The 20,283-nt window shown below is 40.7% G+C and overlaps 1 protein-coding gene across 4 annotated transcripts in view; it reads left to right on the plus strand.

Annotated features, from left to right (window-relative positions):
- Positions 1 to 11,297, plus strand: part of LOC131363829 (legumain-like) — a 15,242-nt gene extending 3,945 nt beyond the window's left edge. For 3 of the 4 annotated variants that reach the window (XM_058406749.1, XM_058406748.1, XM_058406747.1), the window contains 11 exons: positions 86 to 167; positions 251 to 336; positions 638 to 713; positions 866 to 928; positions 6,949 to 7,015; positions 7,096 to 7,214; positions 8,751 to 8,852; positions 9,061 to 9,270; positions 9,996 to 10,151; positions 10,335 to 10,402; positions 10,494 to 11,297. In XM_058406749.1, the coding sequence (XP_058262732.1) occupies positions 86 to 167; positions 251 to 336; positions 638 to 713; positions 866 to 928; positions 6,949 to 7,015; positions 7,096 to 7,214; positions 8,751 to 8,852; positions 9,061 to 9,270; positions 9,996 to 10,151; positions 10,335 to 10,402; positions 10,494 to 10,539 (1,075 nt within the window). In that variant the 3' untranslated portion in view covers positions 10,540 to 11,297. The remainder of the gene's footprint in view (positions 1 to 85; positions 168 to 250; positions 337 to 637; positions 714 to 865; positions 929 to 6,948; positions 7,016 to 7,095; positions 7,215 to 8,750; positions 8,853 to 9,060; positions 9,271 to 9,995; positions 10,152 to 10,334; positions 10,403 to 10,493) is intronic. The other variant, XM_058406750.1, reaches the window with a different exon arrangement.
- Positions 11,298 to 20,283: the final 8,986 nt, after the last annotated feature.

Raw genomic sequence — 20,283 nt, forward strand, 5'->3', positions numbered from 1 at the left:
TGGAAAGACTTCAGGTTCCCGGTAGGAGAAGCAGTGTAGAGGATGTATGGTTGGATGGATGGATATACATATTTTTTTTCTTCAGAAATCCGTTCCGTGGCAACATAATCAATGTACCTGGAGGTGAAGATGTTTACGCTGGGGTTCCTAAAGACTACACCAGAGAGGTACTGTGTTTTGTAGCATACAGTAATAAACCCCCATTTATTAAACAAAGTGGAAATTAAACTGCTGTTGAATTTATTACTAGGACGTATCAGCTGCAAACTTTCTGGCTGTCCTGCGTGGAGATTCACGAGCTATCAGGAAAAGAGGACCGAAAAAAGTCATCGAAAGGTATAAATCCGTCTATAATGCTTCTCTCCTGTTAGACTCTTCTGTTTACTGTACACTCAAACTGGCCATTTTATAATCATTCCCAAACAAATTCATTCAAACTCATGAGAGCTCTTGGTTTTAATACTGAAATTAAAGAGAGAGAAAGAGAGAGAGGGGGAGAGAGAGAGAAAGAGAGAGAGATTGACACTTAAGGGGTGGAGTTTTGAAGTTTTATTCTCTGTAATTTGTGATGATGAAAATGTTCCTGAAATAATTTTCGGAGATGTTTTTGCATGTTGACGTTTATTTGCTGTTTCAGTGGTCCGAATGATTCCATCTTCATCTACTTATCAGACCACGGAAGTCACGGAATCTTTCACTTTCCTAACTCTACAGTAAGTGCCATCAGATTTCAGTTTTCTTGGTTGCAAAAGCATAACTGATAATTTATTTAAAATCATCGAAACAGAATCCTGTTAGAGCTTCTTTGGTACAGTAATAAAGTACTTTAATGTTAATTGTATTGATCGGTTGTTGTATATTACAGCTTTATGCACCCGATCTCATCGACACAGTGAAAGAGATGTCCAGGAAAGACAAATTTTCACAGGTAGATAAATGTTACAATGATATAAAGATCTCTGATCAACCTTACCAAATTTGTTCACTATGATGTTACTATGATTATTATGTAATGTATGGAAACTCACATAGTCCATGATGAGGGTCAGCAACATACTAGAGTGCTGCATATTCATGGTCAAAAACCAGGAAGAGGTCAAATCAGGACATGCTACATGTAGAACTAGAATATAAGGCACTGTAGAAAAAAATCAAAAGCAAATACATTATACACTGATCAGGTAAAACATTGTGCCATGTGATGTAAATAACACTGATGATCTCCTCATGGCACCTGTTAGTGGGTGGGATATATTAGGCAGCAAGTGATGTCCTCAAAGTTGATGTGCAGGAAAAATGGACAAGCGGAAAAATGGGTCAGAACTGGACCACGGAGCAATGGAAGAAGGTGGCCTGGGCTGATGGATCAGGTTTTCTTTTACATCACATGGATGGCCGGGTGCGTGTGCGTCTCTCACCTGGGGAACACATGGCACCAGGATGCACTATGGGAAAAAGGCGAGCCGGCGGAGGCAGTGTCCTGCTTCGGTCAGTGTTCTGCTGGGAAACCTTGGGTCCTGCATCCATGTGGATGTTACTTTGACAAAATGGGTCAGGAATGGTTTGTTTCAGGAACCAGTTTGAGGTGGTGACTTGGCCTCCAAATCTCAGTCCAATCCAGCATCTGTGGGATGTGCTGGACAAACAAGTCCGATCCATGGAGACTCCACATCAGGACTTACAGGACTTACCACAGCACATCTTCAGGGATCTAGTGGAGTCCATGCCTTGACGGGTCAGGACTGTTTTGGCAGAAAAAATGGGACCACACACACATATATATATATATATATATATATATATATATATATATATATATATATATATATATATATATATATATATATATATACAGTATCTCACAAAAGTGAGTACACCCCTGACATTTGTGTATTTTATTATATCTTTTCATGTGACAACACTGAAGAAATGACCCTCTGCTCCAATGTACAGTAGTGAGTGTCCAGCCTGTATAACAGTGTAAATTTACTGTCCCCTCAAAATAACTCAACACACAGACATTAATGTCTAAACCGTTGGCAACAAAAGTGACTACACCCCTAAGAGGAAATGTCCAAATTGGGCCCAGTTAGCCATTTCCCCTCCCCGGTGTCATGTGACTCGTTAGTGTTACAAGGTCTCAGGTGTGAATGGGGAGCAGGTGTGTTAAATTTGGTGTTATCGCTCTCACACTCTCTCATACTGGTCACTGGAAGTTCAACATGGCACCTCATGGCAAAGAACTCTCTGAGGATCTGAAAAAAAAGATTTGTTGCTCTACATAAAGATGGCCTAGGCTATAAGAAGATTGCCGAGACCCTGAAACTGAGCTGCAGCACGGTGGGCAAGACCATACAGCAGTTTTACAGGACAGGTTCCACTCAGAACAGGCCTCGCCATGGTCCACCAAAGAAGTTGAGTGTACGTGCTCAGTGTCATATCCGGAGGTCGTCTTTGGGAAATAGACGTATGAGTGCTGCCAGCATTGCTGCAGAGGTTGAAGGGGTGGGGGGTCAGCCTGTCAGAGGGGTGGGGGGTCAGCCGGTCAGTGCTCAGACCATACGCCACACACTGCATCAAGTTGGTCTGCATGGCTGTCGTCCCAGAAGGAAGCCTCTACTAAAGATGATGCACAAGAAAGCTCACATACAGTTTGCTGAAGATAAGCAGACTAAGGGCATGGCCAGAACTATGTCCTGTGGTCCGATGAGGCCAAGATAAACTTATTTGGTTCAGATGGTGTCAAGCGTGTGTGGGGGCAACCAGGTGAGGAGTACAAAGACAAGTGTGTCTTGCCTACAGTCAAGCATGGTGGTGGGAGTGTCCTGGTCTGGGCCTGCATGAGTGCTGCCGGCACTGGGGAGCTACAGTTCTTTGAGGGAACCCTGAATGCCAACATTTACTGTGACATACTGAAGCAGAGCATGATCCCCTCCCTTCGGAGACTGGGCCGCAGGGCAGTATTCCAACATGATAATGACCCCAAACACACCTCCAAGACGGCCACTGCCTTGTTAAAGAAGCTGAGGGTAAAGGTGATGGACTGACCAAGCATGTCTCCAGACCTAAACCCTATTGAGCATCTGTGGGGCATCCTCAAATGGAAGGTGGGGGAGCGCAAGGTCTCTAACATCCACCAGCTCTGTGATGTCATCATGGAGGAGTGGAAGAGGACTCCAGTGGCAACCTGTGAAGCTCTGGTGAACTCCATGCCCAAGAGGGTTAAGGCAGTGCTGGAAAATAATGGTGGCCACACAAAATATTGACACTTTGGGCCCAATTTGGACATTTCCACTTAGGGGTGGAGTCACTTTTGTTGCCAACGGTTTAGACATTAATGGCTGTGTGTTGAGTTATTTTGAGGGGACAGCAAATTTACACTGTTATACAGACTGGACACTCACTACTGTACATTGGAGCAGAGGGTCATTTCTTTACATATTTCTTTAAATATTTACAAAAATGTCAGGGGTGTACTCACTTTTGTGAGATACTGTGTGTATATATATATAAATATATATATATATATATATATACTGTATATGCATACAGTGTTGGGTAGGTTACTTTGGAAATAGGTTCCCGATTACAGGTTCCTCTGTTTAAAATGTAATAAGTCGTGTAACTTTCCAATGATTTTATAAAAGTAAAGTAACTGATTACATTCGATTACATTTAAGTTTCTAATGGAAATTTTCAACAAAATCATTTCCAAACATTTATCCCAGGCAGGGTTAACCTTACAGTAGAACTCAACTCTGTTTACTGTTAGAATTTTAAATCTTTCATCACTTGAATTAAGATTATATTAATTTAATTTTAACCACAGCCACAAAACCAGACTTCAGAACAAAACCTGTTTAATACTGTTTTAGGAATCAGATCTTTGCATAGCTATGACAGGACACACTGGCAAGTAACAATGCCTTGGAAAAAAAAAACATAATCTGTAAAGAGTCATCATAATGTACACTACAGCGCTAAAATAACTGAGTTATATTAGATCTGACACCAACACATTTACAAGGAGGAAAAGTGTGAGATATATATTTACTGTCAAAGGGTTCAGAAATAGAAGTGTACCTGGTAAAGGGAGCTAGCAGCAGGGACGATTTTAGGATTTTCATTTAAGGGGGGCTCCGCCCCCAATGAGGGTATAATAGTAAAAATAAATAATAAATAAGTAAATAAAATAAAATAAAGGATTGACTAACAGGGTAGGATGGGAAACGTAATGCAGCATTCCACTGTATTACATAGATGTGTATAACTGAACAAGACAAATACGAGTCTTCCTGATCACACACACACACACACACACACATACACACACACACACACTCACACACACACTTGTCCTCTGATCCTCGCTCTGTGACGCCGCGGTCTGCGGATTGAAGAACGCGCTGAAAGAGGGGGAGGAGCCGAAAGTCTGCTGGAGTTTTCATATGAAATGTAAAGTGGACTGAGGCGGTCACTTATTCTTGTACAGTTTATGGAGAATCACAGAATTTTAGGGGGGCTTTAAAATGGCCTAGCGACGCCCATGGCTAGCAGACTAGCTAATTGTTGTGAATGTTATGAATACAGGTCTTGAGTACTCTGTGGGCTCGATGAATGCGCAGGCGCGTTTTAGTGGATTTTTTTCCACACAGCAGCTTCAGTAAATCAACTGACCACTCCGTCACTTTTTATTATACAGAAATGAGTAATATATCATTCCAAACTAAAGGGTCTGTTTTTATTTCTGTACACTCACAATAATGACAAAAATTTAACATTTTAAATATATTATAAAATAAAGAAAGGCTAGGTTCCATACCTGCAGATGCTTCCTCAGGTTCAACATTGAAGCCTTTGATGCTGAAAGCATTTTAACAGCCGGGAAACTAATTTCCCCCTGAACTGTTATATTTGCCCCTTACTGGATTTCAGGATGAAATTATTTTTAAATTTCCAGGACTGAAATGCATTTTTATCACTCGCCATGGTGGTCACTCTCAGACAGTGTATTGGCCTAAAGCTTTCAGCGGCAATGTGGATTAATGTAATTAGCAGATGCTCCGCAAATTCAAAACAAAGAACCAATCAGAATCATCAGGATAGCACCGCTTTAACAAACTCAAACAACAAATTAATATCATTTAACATATACTAGTTTTTTTAAAGAAAATATTCAGATGTAACTCTATTTGTAATCTTTAACATTTTCATAAGTAACTGTAATTTAATTACATATTTTTCTAAGTAACTGTAACGAGTTACTGTTACATTTACGAGTTACATTTATTTTGTAATTAAGTTACGTAACACCGTTACATGTAACTAGTTACTCCCCAACACTGTATATATATATATATATATATATATATACACTATATTGCCAAAAGTATTCTCTCACCTGCCTTGACTCGCATATGAACTTAAGTGACATCCCATTCCTAATCCATAGGGTTCAATATGACGTCGGTCCACCCTTTGCAGCTATAACAGCTTCAACTCTTCTGGGAAGGCTGTCCACAAGGTTTAGGAGTGTGTTTATGGGAATTTTTGACCATTCTTCCAGAAGCGCATTTGTGAGGTCACACACTGATGTTGGACGAGAAGGCCTGGCTCTCAGTCTCCGCTCTAATTCATCCCAAAGGTGTTCTATCGGGTTGAGGTCAGGACTCTGTGCAGGCCAGTCAAGTTCATCCACACCAGACTCTGTCATCCATGTCTTTATGGACCTTGCTTTGGTCACTGGTGCACAGTCATGTTGGAAGAGGAAGGGGCCAGCTCCAAACTGTTCCCACAAAGTTGGGAGCATGGAATTGTCCAAAATGTCTTGGTATGCTGAAGCATTCAGAGTTCCTTTCACTGGAACTAAGGGGCCAAGCCCAGCTCCTGAAAAACAACCCCACACCATAATCCCCCCTCCACCAAACTTTACACTTGGCACAATGCAGTCAGACAAGTACCGTTCTCCTGGCAACCGCCAAACCCAGACTCGTCCATCAGATTGCCAGATGGAGAAGCGCGATTCGTCACTCCAGAGAACGCGTCTCCACTGCTCTAGAGTCCAGTGGCGGCGTGCTTTACACCACTGCATCCGACGCTTTGCATTGCACTTGGTGATGTATGGCTTGGATGCAGCTGCTCGGCCATGGAAACCCATTCCATGAAGCTCTCTGCGCACTGTTCTTGAGCTAATCTGAAGGCCACATGAAGTTTGGAGGTCTGTAGCGATTGACTCTGCAGAAAGTTGGCATCCGCTGACCCCGCTCTGTCAGTTTACGTGGCCTACCACTTCGTGGCTGAGTTGCTGTCGTTCCCAAACACTTCCACGTTCTTATAATACAGCTGACAGTTGACTGTGGAATATTTAGGAGCGAGGAAATTTCACGACTGGATTTGTTGCACAGGTGGCATCCTATCACAGTTCCACGCTGGAATTCACTGAGCTCCTGAGAGCGACCCATTCTTTCACAAATGTTTGTAAAAACAGTCTGCATGCCTAGGTGCTTGATTTTATACACCTGTGGCCATGGAAGTGATTGGAACACCTGATTCTGATTATTTGGATGGATGAGTGAATACTTTTGGCAATATAGTGTATATATATATATATACAGTATATATATATATCAAATAATACCGAAAGGGGATCCATAAGACATCATTTAGTGCTAATTTATACATCTGCAGATGCTAGCGCAGGGTTTTCATATTTGTCATCAATCACACCAAATTTGACCTCATTAGAAAAGCAGAAACTGCTGGAAACTTCTTGGGGATAAAAGACAGCTTGCATCGATGTTTGTAAACCAATGTAGGTGTGGTTTGAACCGTATTACTACCTGATTAGACATGCCACAACACCTCATCTAAACGTTTCAGGACATGGCTCCCTGTGTGTTTGTGAACACTTCATTCCTAACATCGAATGCCATTTCTTTGCCCTTGCAGATGGTTATTTACATGGAAGCATGCCATGCTGGATCAATGCTGGAAGAGCTGCCAAGATTGGGCAATGGTTAGAACATTTCTTATTTCTGAGAAATAAAGTAAAGAGTTTATTGGCATCTCTTTAAAACCTCTAATTTGTGATTTCAGTGTACGCCGTGGCAGCGAGTAATCCAGATCAGAGCTCGTATGCTTGCTTCTACGATAAGAAAAGGAACGCGTACCTCGCCGATGCTTTCACAGCTTACTGGCTGCACCATACCAAAAAAGTTAGTGTTTTATAAAAGAAATAAAAATGCTTGTGTGACTGATGTTAGAGTAAAACTAGAATTTTGCATTTCCAGAAGAAAATGCGTGTTATTAAACTATTGCAATACATTGTCAAATAGTATATACAAGCTAAAGTCACAGTTTAAAAAGTTTAAGGTAGTTTATGTGGCTGTAGAGTAAGAATTCAAGGTAGGAACAGTTTTTAAGACAATGCATCCTTAAAAAAACCTCTTCCCTCACTCTAGCTGATGTCACACACACAGTTTACAAATCCATATAAAATAAACTATAATACTTATCAGCATGAAAACTAATAGCAAACCTAAGCAGCATTTTAGCGTTGGAAGCATATTTCTAGCTATTCTCGTTTAAGCAATATGTTGCTTAAACTATTGCAAGAAATAATATATAAATACAACCCTGAGTGGGTCTCGAACCCGTGTCTCCCGCATGGCAGACGGGTGCACTAACAATGTACCACACAGCCACAAAGGCTAAATGAACTGCTGTGTGCACTCTGCTTAAATGTTAGTTTAAAGACGATACGACTTTAAAAAAACAAACCTCCGTATTGCGTTTAAAAATTCATATAAAATTAACTATAATACTTATCAGCATGAAAAGTAATAACATACATAAGCACAATATGCGCAACATTTTAGTGTTGGAACCATGTTTCTAGCTATTATCATTTAGGACTAGTAGCGCGCCCAGGAAACCAGAATAATAATAATAAAGAGTGACGATAACGAGTGCTTACGCAATCACACTAATAATTGACGACATCCTGAAGCTAACAGAACATCTTGAAGTGTTTTATTCCTCTTATACCACAGCAATTAGAATGGGATCCATTTATTTATAGAAGCGTACACCAGAGCGCTGTTATGTTCTGGATTGTGATTGGTCAGAAGGTGTTAATGAGTTTGTTGATCCGTTCTATAACAGCAGCTCTGACAGTTGCGTAGCTGCACATCACTTTGACATGTTAGCTTTTACATAGCAGCATCTCATTCAGACATTTCAGAGAAATGGATTTAAAAACATAAATAATCGTTGAAATGGTGAAGTTTTTGCAAGGAGAAATATATGGAAGGAGTCTCCAGTGTGTACCAGTCAGAGGTAAAGCTGGAACTTGAAGTTTTCCTACATCTTCAGGACAGGGGAGTTTGCGTTTTCTCAGTAAAAAAAAAAAGTCGATAAGCTGTGATTTTTCTTTAATTAACTTGAAGAGAGAAAATAAAGAGAGACCGCTGAAGAAACAAGTGTTTACAGCTTTAATGAGGAGAAGAGTTTCACAACATTAAATGTAATACATATACATATATAAAAGGTATCATGTCTCAATTCAGTAAAAATTGCGGTTGGGGATGTGTGGCTATCATCCTGCCTTTGATTATTTTACTTTCAACACATTCTGATCAATCAGAATCCAGAATTTGGCCAGCTTTGTATGTATTCTAAAAGAAGCTAAATTTCTGACCATTATTATTATTATTATTATTTTTACTTTTCTTTTTCTCTTTGTGTGATAGATCGATCTCAGGGAGACCACTCTTCAGGACCAGTTTAATTATATAAAGGAAAACGTGACCAAATGGGAGAAGAATCAGACACCCTGTAATTATGGGAACAGGGTATGTAAAATAATAAAAAAATAAATAAATAAAAAGTAATCATAAAGGTTTTAATTGTATACTATTCATACCAAATACTAAATAAATAATATAATAGAATGTTAATTGCTTTAATTAGAGAGGTTGTTGTATGTATCATTCGATTATTTTGTTATTACATTAAATGTATTATGTTTACTTAATTTTTTATATGCAATATATTTTGTAGTCCATGCTCCAGACCCCGCTGAGTGAATTTCTGGGATGGTCTCCAGATTACGAATTCAAGGATTACGAATTCAAGTCACGCAACTTTGATTTGACCAGTGTCGTAGAAAGCACAAATGTTCCACTGTTAATCCAACAGAACAGGATCAGAAAAGAACAGAACCACAGAAGAAAACAGTCTCTTAAAAGACAATATAATGAGCTTCAGAGAGTAAGTGCACCATTTCCTGTGCAAATTCACACCTTTACCTCACACACCTGTAATTATACTTATTTATAAATATATCTCGTATTTATAGCTGCAGTATTATCCTCTACATCTACTCTATAATCCCAAAATATACTTACTGCAGGGTGATTTGCAGGCAGTGGGCAGGCATAAGGTGACAGATTTCAGTCCATGTGAGACTTCGACAAAGTTTCAGTGGAACATATCTTTGTGTTTAAAAAAAACCAAAACAACAATTACTGTATCAGATCAATGTCTTCTTTGTCCAATCATGTGTTTAAATGTATTTTAGGTAAAAAAAAAGTAACAGTTGACAACCTATTAAGCCTCAGGCTTGCTCATTAGGGATAAAATATGGAAAAATAGTTACTTAACTTTAAACTTTTTTTTCCTTCTATGTTTCTATACTTCTGTAAAGCTACTTTGAGACAATATCCATTGTTAGAAGTGCTATAGAAATGAATTGAATTGAATATTAAAATAAGGTGAATTACAAAAACAAAATTCTTAGACGTCTCGTCTGTTAACAGTCACAAAGAATCTGCTTTGTTCTTCATTACAGCCGTCAGATGTGAAGCTATTGGCAAAAAAAAAAAAGAAAGACCCTGGTTTACAGTCTATAGTTAAAACACCTGAAATGCTTATTTTGCTTTTTTTAAACTTATTCAAATTTCACACTAGATTAAATATTATCTTATTGTTTGTAGAAGAGGAATAAAATGAATGAGGCCATGCAGGAGATTTCTAAGTGCTGTGCTCGTGATGGAGCTCTGCGTGAAACACTCGAGGTAACTCGTCTGTACGAGCTCAAAGTCGTAGCTGAGCATTTTAGGACAACTGTCTTCAACTGGGACGAAGAGGCGGTACTTCCTTTTAATTTGTTTTTTTTCTTAGTTTTCTAGATACTGACTGATATTTGCTTATATATTTAAAACTTCCAAGGATAAAATAGTCATGCTTCTCCTGTGTGATCTTAGAAATATATGATGTTTTGCAAGCAGGTTTATAAGTATTATCTCATTCTCTCTCTCTCTCTCTCTCTGCAGTTTGTCTTCACTCTTTCACACCAGCAGGTTTTAGTGAATCTCTGTGAGTGTGGGCTGGAGGTTGAGAGGTTTGTAGATTATGACTTTCACTTTCTGAATAACTCATTTGAGTGGAATATTACCCAGATGTTCATGATTTCTTTGTTTGTCTCACTGCAGCATCACTGCAGCCATAGACCGTGTCAGGCAGAGGATTCAGTTCTAAAGAAAACATGAGCAGAAGTGAGACTCTGGAGCGACAGCAGATTTAATTCTTACTTCTTAATACTTCATTTTGATTATCTCAACTTTCTATATATGTATCACATAGAATGGCTTTTGGTTATAGGAAGCATGTGTTGAATTTGGTTTTTCTTTTGTTAACATCATGATTAAAAAAGCTGGGAATATTTTATATATTTAATTCATATTTGGGTGATGTACTTGCTTGTTTTTTACAAAGAGGTACATACAGTATAGGTCACAATCCCTACTGTTATCTGTTATTTTATATAATGGAGAGTTTTTAAAACTATTTTTTTCCAATTAGTATTTTAGAATGTACAATAAATCCTAGATGTACTGGTACGATAGTGTAACGGCTCTACCTGTACTTCCCCTTCAAAATCGCCAGGGGGAGCCATCACCGGAATATTGAAGTCTTCTGTGCCATGCAGTTCTCTTCTGGGTTTTCAGGTATTTAAACCATGCTCACAACAATCGTAGTTGTTTAGTATTGTTAGTTCTCGTACGTACCAAGCTGTTTCCTTACCACAGTTACTGTTCATTGTGTGTTTTGACTTCTTGCTCTGTTTCTTGGATTTGTGTTTTTATACTTTTGTATACGTTTATTCTGGATTATAGAAATCTTTGCCCCTGTATACCCTTTCTGACCCTGCCTCTCGATTTAGGATTTTTTGCCTTGATTGACTATTAAACTCAGCACATGGATCTTTTCTATGCTGTCTCTGACTCTGTATTACAGATGGTAGTAATGGTTGTGATTTTATACTTTAACCAAAACCATATTATTGAATAAAGAGTTTAATAATAATAATAATAATAATAATAATAATAATAATAATAATAATAATAATAGATGGACCAGCGACCTGTCCAGGGTGTACCCCTGCCTTTCACCCTATGTGCGCTGGAATAGGCTACAGCAGACCCCCTTGAGCCTAATAAGGAATAAAGCGGGTATAGACAATGGATCGATAATAATAATAATAATAATAATGAACTTTATTGTTTTTTTTTAACATTTTAAAGGAGATGAGTTGCATATTTGTAATAATCTCAAAGAAAATTATTCATTCATTCATTCAAAGATAGATAGATACTTTATTCATCCCAATGGAAAATTTACAACTTCCAGTAGTATCCACAAACATAGGCAATAAGGCAATAAATAAAAAAAATAAAATAAAAATATAACAAAAAATACTAAATATTAGAAATTTTAAGGTACATAATATAACAAAAAATGTAACAAATAAAATATTATAAAATAAAATATAACAGAAAATACAAAATACTAGAGATTTACAGTTACAAGAGTTAATAAAGTAATGTTCAAAAACCGGGTATGTGCAAAAACAGCACATTCATTCATTCATTCATTCATTCATTCATTCTCTTTGCACTTTACTTTTGAGGGTCATGGTGGCAAGAGGCTGGGAAGGTCAGATCCACAGACAAAGAGTCCAGCTCCATCTGGTGGATCCTGAATCAACAGTGAAATTTCAATTTAGTTCAATTCAATTCAATTTATTTGTATTTCGCTTTTAAAAATGGACATTATCTCAAAGCAGCATTACAGAAATATAATCTCTCCAGCACATACCTGGTCTTTGTGATTGATCAGAAGGTGTTGATGAGCCTCGGGGTCTTTTTTGTCAAATGCAAATTCAAATTTTATTTGTCTCATGTACAATCATACAAGTACAACATGTAGCCAAATACTTTTTATGACTGAAAATAGAGACAAAAATGGATAAGAGTAAGGCCGAGTTCACACTGCATGATTTTCAGAGTCATCGGATCATGGTTGCTTTCACACTGTACGACTATCTGTGTTAGCATTCAGTCTCTGTGTTAGCATTCAGTCTCTGTGTTAGCATTCAGTGTCTGTGTTCACACTGCACCGCTATCTCTGTTAGCATTCAGTCTCTGTGTTCACACTGTACGACTATCTGTGTTAGCATTCAGTCTCTGTGTTCACACTGCACCGCTATCTGTGTTAGCATTCAGTCTCTGTGTTCACACTGCACCGCTATCTCTGTTAGCATTCAGTCTCTGTGTTCACACTGTACCACTATCTGTGTTAGCATTCAGTCTCTGTGTTCACACTGCACCGCTATCTGTGTTAGCATTCAGTCTCTGTGTTAGCATTCAGTCTCTGTGTTCACCCTGCACCGCTATCTGTGTTAGCATTCAGTCTCTGTGTTCACACTGCACCGCTATCTGTGTTAGCATTCAGTCTCTGTGTTCACACTGCACCGCTATCTGTGTTAGCATTCAGTCTCTGTGTTAGCATTCAGTCTCTGTGTTCACCCTGCACCGCTATCTGTGTTAGCATTCAGTCTCTGTGTTCACCCTGCACCGCTATCTGTGTTAGCATTCAGTCTCTGTGTTCACACTGCACCGCTATCTGTGTTAGCATTCAGTCTCTGTGTTAGCATTCAGTCTCTGTGTTAGCATTCAGTCTCTGTGTTCACACTGCACCGCTATCTGTGTTAGCATTCAGTCTCTGTGTTCACACTGCACCGCTATCTGTGTTAGCATTCAGTGTCTGTGTTCACACTGCACCGCTATCTCTGTTAGCATTCAGTCTCTGTGTTCACACTGCACCACTATCTGTGTTAGCATTCAGCCTCTGTGTTCACACTGCACCACTATCTGTGTTAGCATTCAGTCTCTGTGTTCACACTGCACCGCTATCTGTGTTAGCATTCAGTCTCTGTGTTCACACTGCACCACTATCTGTGTTAGCATTCAGTCTCTGTGTTCACACTGCACTACTATCTGTGTTAGCATTCAGTCTCTGTGTTCACACTGCACCACTATCTGTGTTAGCATTCAGCCTCTGTGTTCACACTGCACTACTATCTGTGTTAGCATTCAGTCTCTGTGTTAGCATTCAGTCTCTGTGTTCACACTGCACTACTATCTGTGTTAGCATTCAGTCTCTGTGTTAGCATTCAGTCTCTGTGTTCACACTGCACTACTATCTGTGTTAGCATTCAGTCTCTGTGTTAGCATTCAGCCTCTGTGTTCACAGTGCACCACCATCTGTGTTAGCATTCAGTGTCTGTGTTCACACTGCACTACTATCTGTGTTAGCATTCAGTCTCTGTGTTAGCATTCAGTCTCTGTGTTCACACTGCACTACTATCTGTGTTAGCATTCAGTCTCTGTGTTAGCATTCAGCCTCTGTGTTCACAGTGCACCACCATCTGTGTTAGCATTCAGTCTCTGTGTTCACACTGCACCGCTATCTCTGTTAGCATTCAGTCTCTGTGTTCACACTGCACCGCTATCTCTGTTAGCATTCAGTCTCTGTGTTCACACTGCACCACTATCTGTGTTAGCATTCAGTCTCTGTGTTAGCATTCAGTCTCTGTGTTCACACTGCACCACTATCTGTGTTAGCATTCAGCCTCTGTGTTCACACTGCACCACTATCTGTGTTAGCATTCAGCCTCTGTGTTCACACTGCACCACTATCTGTGTTAGCATTCAGTCTCTGTGTTAGCATTCAGTCTCTGTGTTCACACTGCACCACTATCTGTGTTAGCATTCAGTCTCTGTGTTCACACTGCACCGCTATCTGTGTTAGCATTCAGTCTCTGTGTTCACACTGCACCGCTATCTGTGTTAGCATTCAGTCTCTGTGTTCACACTGCACCACTATCCCAGACGTCTGAGCTAGATATAGCACATAAAATAGAAGATAATTACTAGAGTATAGATGCCTGTGCAAGGCTGTAGCCAGCCTAAGTAAACATTATGGGCTAGAACTAGAAAGGGTAACTACAGAAATTAATGCAAAGCTAGGCAAGGTGCTTATTATGTTAGCAATCAAGGCACATGTAGGGTAAGAGACTAAGTTACATAAAATAACAGCGGTTGGCATAAGTATTATTAGTATTATTATACATTATTTGAGCAGCATATATACCCATACATGGTATAAAAAATTTAAATAAATTATAAACTCAGACATATTGCTGAAGATATTTTCTGAACAACTGTCTGCAATAAAATCAAGATTTGCTCCTTCTCATCCAAGCCTGATGAGTATTTTATTGTTTATCAGTTTATTTAGTACTTAAGTGAGTAGTGAGTATTAGGTAATTAAAGAAGACCCTGGACCACCCTGTGATGTGTCTGCTCAGAGAGAGACTTTGAGTTCCAACATATTTTATCGGCTCCCAATATGCCAATTAAATACGCTATTCAACACCGCTATTCATAGGTGTAAAGACCAGATTTGTTAAGGATCTGGTAAAGGAAATTCCTGTGGATACTGTTGGTGAGCAAGCTGGGTAACTCCATGAGCCAAGACTGTTTCCTTAGATACCACTGTTTGGGTATAGAAAAGGTCTGCATGGTAGGGATGTGAAGGGGGCTCATGAGCTGACTGGATAGTCAGTGTAAGGAGTGGGAAAGACTCCTTGGAAAAAAGGCCTGGGAAAATTAGAGTAGCAAGCACAAAGAATCATTAGTGTGGCAGGACGAATAGAAGACAACTGGTGACAGGCAAGGTGACCCAATGCTACAGGTTCTACATGACTTTATAAACTTTATAACTGAAGTCACAGTACCCCACGAATGTGGTAATGAACGGGAGGATGAAAAATATGAAGAAAAAGGGTAGGTGGATGAGATGGAAGAAAGAAGGACAGGGATGCCATATTTGTTGGAGGAGGAAACAGTTTGGAGAGATTGAAGGATATGGAAATGAGCAAGGTGAAAGAGAGGATGGAATACATAGAAATGGCCCAAAAGGCCATGTTGCAAAACATGCAACGAATGAGGGAAAAGCTAAGTAAGCTGGCAGCTTTGATGCACAGAACAAAAAAGGAAATCAAAAAAGCTGGAAGACTGGAACAAGCTCCCCCGAGCGGAAGGCAACGAGGATGGGGACAGGGCAGAGGAGGTTTTGCAAGAACACCTGCCCTAAGGAAACACTGGATGACTGCAGGATGAAGAGGAAGCTGCTGGAACTGTAATGAACCAGGACACATAAAACCAGGATGCCAACATTTACAGTGCAAGATGCAGGGAGGACCCACGGGAGGATCAAGAGGACATCCAGTCCCCATACAAGGCCCACAAGAAGGAGGAATTTGGGCAGGACAGTAGACTTCTCGGAAAAGACACAGACATTGCAGTTTACAGAGCCCTAGTGGATAACAGTGGAAGGAATCAAAATACAAGCCCCATTACTGTATTCACCAGACACGGCAGCCAATATCCTAAGAAGCGACATGTTGTGTAAGGTAGGAGCAAATATACATTGTGGATCCACAGGAGTATGGGTCACATTACCTGAGGTGATAGCCCACCAATATGTGGTGATGGGATGAGATAAATATCAGTGCCTGTTAGACAAAGTGTACTGGTTGGAAATCAAGGAGAAAGAAGCATCAAGACTGCGAAGGAGTATGCCAAATGGAAGCCATGGCTAACATGCGCCTGGACTGTCAAGAGGCAAGAGACCCCTGGCACTGTATTATTAAGTATGATAAGGGGGGACTAAAAGAGGAATACGAGTCCCTTTGGGAGGAACAGCAGGAAGGACAAAGATACGATGTCAAACTGAGAGATAATAGGCCAACAAGGATTTGCAGCAGGAGTGGAGCTACTGGAAATAATGGAGAGCTGGTATCAAGTCATAGATGCTGCTCCTCACATCACTCTGATGATCTGACGAAGATCTGAATCAAAAGATGTAGGGCCACTGATGAGGGAAGCAAGTTGGGTGCCAAAAAGGAATTTACAAGTGAACATGTCTGCAGATAAAAGGAACCTTAGATTAAAACTAACAACAGTAAAACAGGTAATAGTGACCCATGTAATGGTCAGTGAATGAACAAGGCTCTAACGGTAGACGTACAGGAAGCCCAACTCGGACAAATGGCGACTGGTCTATGATTTGTGACCAGTAAACCAGTGGTGGCTGAGACTCTGGTAGTTCCAGATCCTCACACACTACTGTCAAATATTCCAGAAAGAAACAAGGTGGTATACGGTGACAGATTTATGCTCCTTGATCATCATCAGGGGACGAGGAGCAGCCCCTGTTCTCTCTGTTCATCCTAGTTCCGGAGTCGTCACAATGGCTTCCTACAGAAATCATAACAAACCCTGATACTCCCGGCCTCAATGCCCATTCGACACCATAGATTTCGCAATATTAGCTGGCCTCAATTTCTCAACACCATAAAATGTATCAGAACACAGATCATGCAGTACAGTATGTGCTTACACTTGTTTTTAAAGTAATTTGTCTGGCATCTATTACTGGATGGCATGACAGTAAAGCACAGTGACTGCAAACCAAATGTCACAAATGATACTGGTTTACTTTCAACTGCATTGCACCAACCAGATAATGTCTCTCTTGCACCCAACATAAACGAGGCATAGGTGTAGGTCAGGCCTACATGCAAGGCCAACTAGTGCACCAGAGTACCTGAGTCAGAGACACCGCAAATCAATATATTACACAACGCTCTGTTGAACGTCATATGCGCTGTGCCCTGAGTATGCTGGCCCAAGGTGTAAACAACGGAAAGTTGCAGAGCGCCCGAAAGTATTATGTCATGTACTCATTCAATTATACAGCTCTTGTTTTAAATGACACAGGCTTTGCTCTAATTGTCACAATTTTTGGCCACGATTATGTTCAAATACAAGGAAGGCCCACAACATGGTATTAAGCACACTAGTTTTGTTAATTCACTCACAGGTGAAAGCTACAGTATAATAATCACTGGACCCCTGACTATGGAATGGTGCAAATCAATACCACCATTAAAGTGCCACAGCCATTGGTGATCAACCACTTCAAAGGACTTATTAGGATGACAAATATAAGGCCAGGGTCTGTTCCAGGTTGGCGCCCTGAGTTAAAGTTACAGCAAGCAGGTATAGACTTCACGACTTCTTGCACAAAAAACGGCAACTGCTTAACTCACAGTGCAAGTAGCTCATACATTATTAATGTAACAAACATTAGCATACTCTGCTTAGTCACCTCCCTCTCATTTAATGCACATAATGCTATTCCCATTGAGGATATATCTCCAAATCTATATTGGCAGTGGTTCCATTACTGCCAAGTAGCTACGAATAGTAGTTGTGTCATATGCGATGATCGTTCTTAACACCCCCTTCAAGTTATGCCCACCAGAGGAATTTGTGAATGTTTGAATCCTCGATATAATGCCTCCTCCTTATGTCCTGTCATATATGCCTGTTAGTATCTGCATCTAGGACTCCAGTGGTGCCCATTGGACCATATGCACACCCTGAATTCTTCCTTCACTTACCATCCTATGTCCGTAAGTGACCTGACCAGATTTTCCCCTTGTGCATTCATTCCCAAAGTGGGGTAGATTTGGGTATGCTGCTCAAGAAGGCCTGTCTTGATATTATAGAGGCGCACCACCCCATAGTGAATGTTGTGCCCTCTTGTAACTCTTCTGAGAATGGGTGTGAACCCTTCATTACAGTTCGCTTGAATGTTCCAAGTCTCAGGTTAGGTACTTTGCCCATTGCAGATGCTTTTTGGTATTGTGGTGAGCTGGAGACACTTCTCGCACTTGTGGCATGGTCTTTATACACCTGTCTTGTTTGGAAGGAAAGCTTACAGTCATAAGCTAGATGAATGTCTAGAAGCCACTTAACACTTTATGCACACTCGTCATAAGCTCCCACACAAATGGTTAGTAAATCCTACCAAGATAAGAACCTACATGCAGGAAATTCTTCCTTACTTCCGCAGTGGGACCTGAATGTTAAAGTGTACATAAACTAAAACGGTGAAGCTGTTGGAGTTCCAGAGGTACATCATGCCCTCAAGGAATCATCATACACTATATTGCCAAAAGTATTCGCTCACCTGCCTTGACATGCCTCGCACATGAATTTAAGTGACATCCCATTCCTAATCCATAGGGTTCAATATGACGTCGGTCCACCCTTTGCAGCTATAACAGCTTCAACTGGGAAGAGTTGAAGCTGTTATAGCTCTTCTGTCCACAAGGTTTAGGAGTGTGTTTATGGGAATTTTTGACCATTCTTCCAGAAGCGCATTTGTGAGGTCACACACTGATGTTGGACGAGAAGGCCTGGCTCTCAGTCTCCGCTCTAATTCATCCCAAAGGTGTTCTATCGGGTTGAGGTCAGGACTCTGTGCAGGCCAGTCAAGTTCATCCACACCAGCCTCTGTCATCCATGTCTTTATGGACCTTGCTTTGGTCACTGGTGCACAGTCATGTTGGAAGAGGAAGGGGCCAGCTCCAAACTGTTCCCACAAAGTTGGGAGCATGGAATTGTCCAAAATGTCTTGGTATGCTGAAGCATTCAGAGTTCCTTTCACTGGAACTAAGGGGCCGAGCCCAGCTCCTGAAAAACAACCCCACACCATAATCCCCCCTCCACCAAACTTTACACTTGGCACAATGCAGTCAGACAAGTACCGTTCTCCTGGCAACCGCCAAACCCAGACTCGTCCATCAGATTGCCAGATGGAGAAGCGCGATTCGTCACTCCAGAGAACGCGTCTCCACTGCTCTAGAGTCCAGTGGCGGCGTGCTTTACACCACTGCATCCGACGCTTTGCATTGCACTTGGTGATGTATGGCTTGGATGCAGCTGCTCAGCCATGGAAACCCATTCCATGAAGCTCTCTGCGCACTGTTCTTGAGCTAATCTGAAGGCCACATGAAGTTTGGAGGTCTGTAGCGATTGACTCTGCAGAAAGTTGGCGACCTCTTCGCACTATGCGCCTCAGCATCCGCTGACCCCGCTCCGTCAGTTTACGTGGCCTACCACTTCGTGGCTGAGTTGCTGTCGTTCCCAAACACTTCCACGTTCTTATAATACAGCTGACAGTTGACTGTGGAGTATTTAGGAGCGAGGAAATTTCACGACTGGATTTGTTGCACAGGTGGCATCCTATCACAGTTCCACGCTGGAATTCACTGAGCTCCTGAGAGCGACCCATTCTTTCACAAATGTTTGTAAAAACAGTCTGCATGCCTAGGTGCTTGATTTTATACACCTGTGGCCATGGAAGTGATTGGAACACCTGATTCTGATTATTTGGATGGGTGAGCAAATACTTTTGGCAATATAGTGTATGCAGACTATTTTCGTACTACATGTGCAAATTGACAGGAATACAAAGTGGATCAATTATCTCTGGTATAATCAGCAGCGGTTCATTAATCATACAATCTCATCTCTAGGCTTTATCTCTGAACAATTGCATGCCACCAACATCATATTGGTATGATCATTCTTGCAGTTCTATTGATCATAGCCTTCCTAGCCTGCTGTGGCATCTCATTGTTTCTGGCACTTGTATGCAGAAATGTGCACTTCTTGTTTGGACAGTATGTACAGCTGCACCTGGAAGCTGTGGATCCTGAATCCTCAATACATGAGAATGAGGACTACCTTGGAAAGTAATATGCCAAAACTCTCAATTACACATGTTGTGTTTATGTTTTCTTTGCTCCTGTCTGTTCTCCTGGTCTGAATGTTGTGTTGTTTGCAGTATTATGGCAAGCCCTCCTCTGTCATCAACACATGATGTTGGGTTCGTATACACATTTCTTCCCTCTCGTTTCAAATGTGTCACCTGTTGCTAGTTGATGGTTGAACTTTAGACAGCAGATTGCCTGTGGTGTATACCTGACCCTTGTGTTGGGAGTCATACCCTCCTCATTGT

This window comes from Hemibagrus wyckioides, linkage group LG13, assembly GCF_019097595.1.
Source record: "Hemibagrus wyckioides isolate EC202008001 linkage group LG13, SWU_Hwy_1.0, whole genome shotgun sequence".
Classification (NCBI taxonomy): domain Eukaryota; kingdom Metazoa; phylum Chordata; class Actinopteri; order Siluriformes; family Bagridae; genus Hemibagrus; species Hemibagrus wyckioides.